Source organism: Lycium ferocissimum, chromosome 10, assembly GCF_029784015.1.
Source record: "Lycium ferocissimum isolate CSIRO_LF1 chromosome 10, AGI_CSIRO_Lferr_CH_V1, whole genome shotgun sequence".
Lineage (NCBI taxonomy): Eukaryota > Viridiplantae > Streptophyta > Magnoliopsida > Solanales > Solanaceae > Lycium > Lycium ferocissimum.
This window is the reverse complement of record NC_081351.1, coordinates 22,602,915-22,605,069: the sequence shown is the minus strand read 5'-3', so window position 1 is coordinate 22,605,069 and position 2,155 is coordinate 22,602,915. Positions and strand designations below refer to the sequence as shown.

Sequence of the window (2,155 nt, the reverse complement as noted above, 5' to 3'; positions counted from 1 at the left end):
GGGACAAGTCGAAAGATTATCGCCGGACCGGTAGATTTGCTGCAATGGGCTTGAATCTCCTTAAAAAGAGCGAGATATCCGCGCCTCCGCCGAAGATATTTTTATTTCTTCATTTTATTTTTCAATTGTAATTGTAATTTCATTGTATTATCACCAACAGAATGCACAAACGGTGGTTTGAAGGACCATTATTTAAGGTAGTAGCTGAAAATTATAAAGCATTTACTAATAATTAATCATTTTAGAAGTAATTTTAAACTTATGGAACCGAAGTTAAAAACTCACGCATTTGAAATTTCAAATTTTAGATATACATGTCTGAAGTTTGATTTTGAACTTCAGATAGTCAGGTCTAAAGTTACATTTTGTAGATGTGAATGTTTGAACTTAGGTTTTCATGCATAAATGTCTGAAGTTGGTATCAGTCAGATCTCGAATTGACATAACTTCAACTAGCACAGGAATCGAATTGTAAGGAATGAAGACACAAAACTGCTTTGTGGTTCACAGGCTTTGATCGTCAATATGGAACAAAGTTGCACAATTAATTAATGTTAAATATATAAGTCTAAATTGAATAAAATATTCTCTTGAATTGTAATGCCAGTCTTTCAAATGTTCATGATTGAAGATGATCCATTTTTTTGTCGAACCAATGTCTACGAAACCAATTGCCTCTTTCTATACATTATAGTGTCATTTGGTGCCTTCACAAAACCACATAACTGCGATGCAGTGCTTTATTTCTCATCATTAAGCCAAGAAGAAGAAAAGTAGTGGATCAGGTTGATGTTTGCTAATACTAGTTAAACTTTTAAATATTTTGACTAAATTATATATAATTCAAATAACATATGCAAAATTGACTACGTGATGAAAATTCTACATTATTATTGAAGAAATAGAAGCACGTTGAAGTATTCCATACTTTTGTGCGGATTGCCCTTCAACAAAGACTTCTTTAATTTTTAGCATTTCCTCAAATTAGGCGGTCTTTAAGTTGTCCTTCATCTAATACCCGAGGTTCGGACTAATCCCAAATTTCAATTTAAAAAAAAAAAAAAAAAAAGGAGTTTTGCAATATCAGTAAAAGCCCTCACAATTACCCCATGGTAATAAGGAGAATTCAACTGTAAAAACCAATTCAACAACTCCTTCAAATCATCTTTGGAATAAATCTCTTTTTCAAGAATCATTTGTAAGGGTCAACAGAATCTTTCTCAACAGCAACACTCTCACCACCTATACGACCAAAACCTTGTACTGCTTTTGAGGTTTTGAAATAGGAAGATTCGTAATTTGGAGTACTGTCTGAATGTGGAGAGAAAGTTGTTGTTGTTGTGTCCCATGAACTACAAGAAGAGTAGTTGGTTCTTGGTGTTTTTTGGTTAAATTTGGAGTAACCTTGAGCGTTTTGGTCGTATGCAACTACTACTACAGCCTAGTTTTACAGTGACATTGCTAAGAATGATTTTTCTTCGATGAGTTGACATTTTTTTGCATAAATATGTAGAGAGATTTGGTAGTGGTTTTGTGGGGGTTGTGTAAAGGGTAAGGATTTATGTGAGATTGTTTAAGAAAAAGGAAGTGAGGAAGAAAATGAGAAGAAAGTCACATATAAATTGTTCATGTGGGCAAGGTAGAATAAAAAGGAGAGGAAAAGACAAAAAATGGTCCCTTACGTTTGAGGGTAATCTCAAAATAGTCCCTTAAGTATAGTTTTAATAGTTTGGTCCTCTAAGTTTGCTAAAAGCTACTTTCTTTCGTCTCAATTTATGTGAAATTATATTTGACTAGGCACAAAGTTTAAGAAAAAAAAAAGACTTTTGAAATTTGTACTCCCTCTATTCACTTTTACTTATCACGTTTTGACTTTTCACGCTGTTTAAGAAATAATGATTAAGATAGGTATTTTACCACAATTCCCCTATTAAATGGTGTATAATTGTATTGGAGTTGGAAAAATGATTTGAAATGAGTAATAAATGCTAAAGGTAAAACAAGATTTTTTTTTTTTTTATCTTATCTTGATATGTGAAAATTGACAAGTAAAAATGAAAATCTATAAAGGGAATAGTGGACAAGTAAAAGTGAACGGAGGGAGTAATTCAAACAAGTTTCGATACTGCGTAACTGTAAATAATCTCATAAAAGT

General features: G+C 32.3%; 1 protein-coding gene across 1 annotated transcript in view; it reads right to left on the bottom strand.

Annotated features, from left to right (window-relative positions):
- The window catches only part of LOC132032845 (transcription repressor OFP6-like), a 41,406-nt gene extending 39,858 nt beyond the window's left edge, over positions 1-1,548 (bottom strand). The window contains exon 1 of the mRNA XM_059422613.1: positions 1,405-1,548. Coding sequence (XP_059278596.1) covers positions 1,405-1,493 — 89 coding nt within the window. The 5' untranslated portion in view covers positions 1,494-1,548. The remainder of the gene's footprint in view (positions 1-1,404) is intronic.
- Positions 1,549-2,155: the final 607 nt, after the last annotated feature.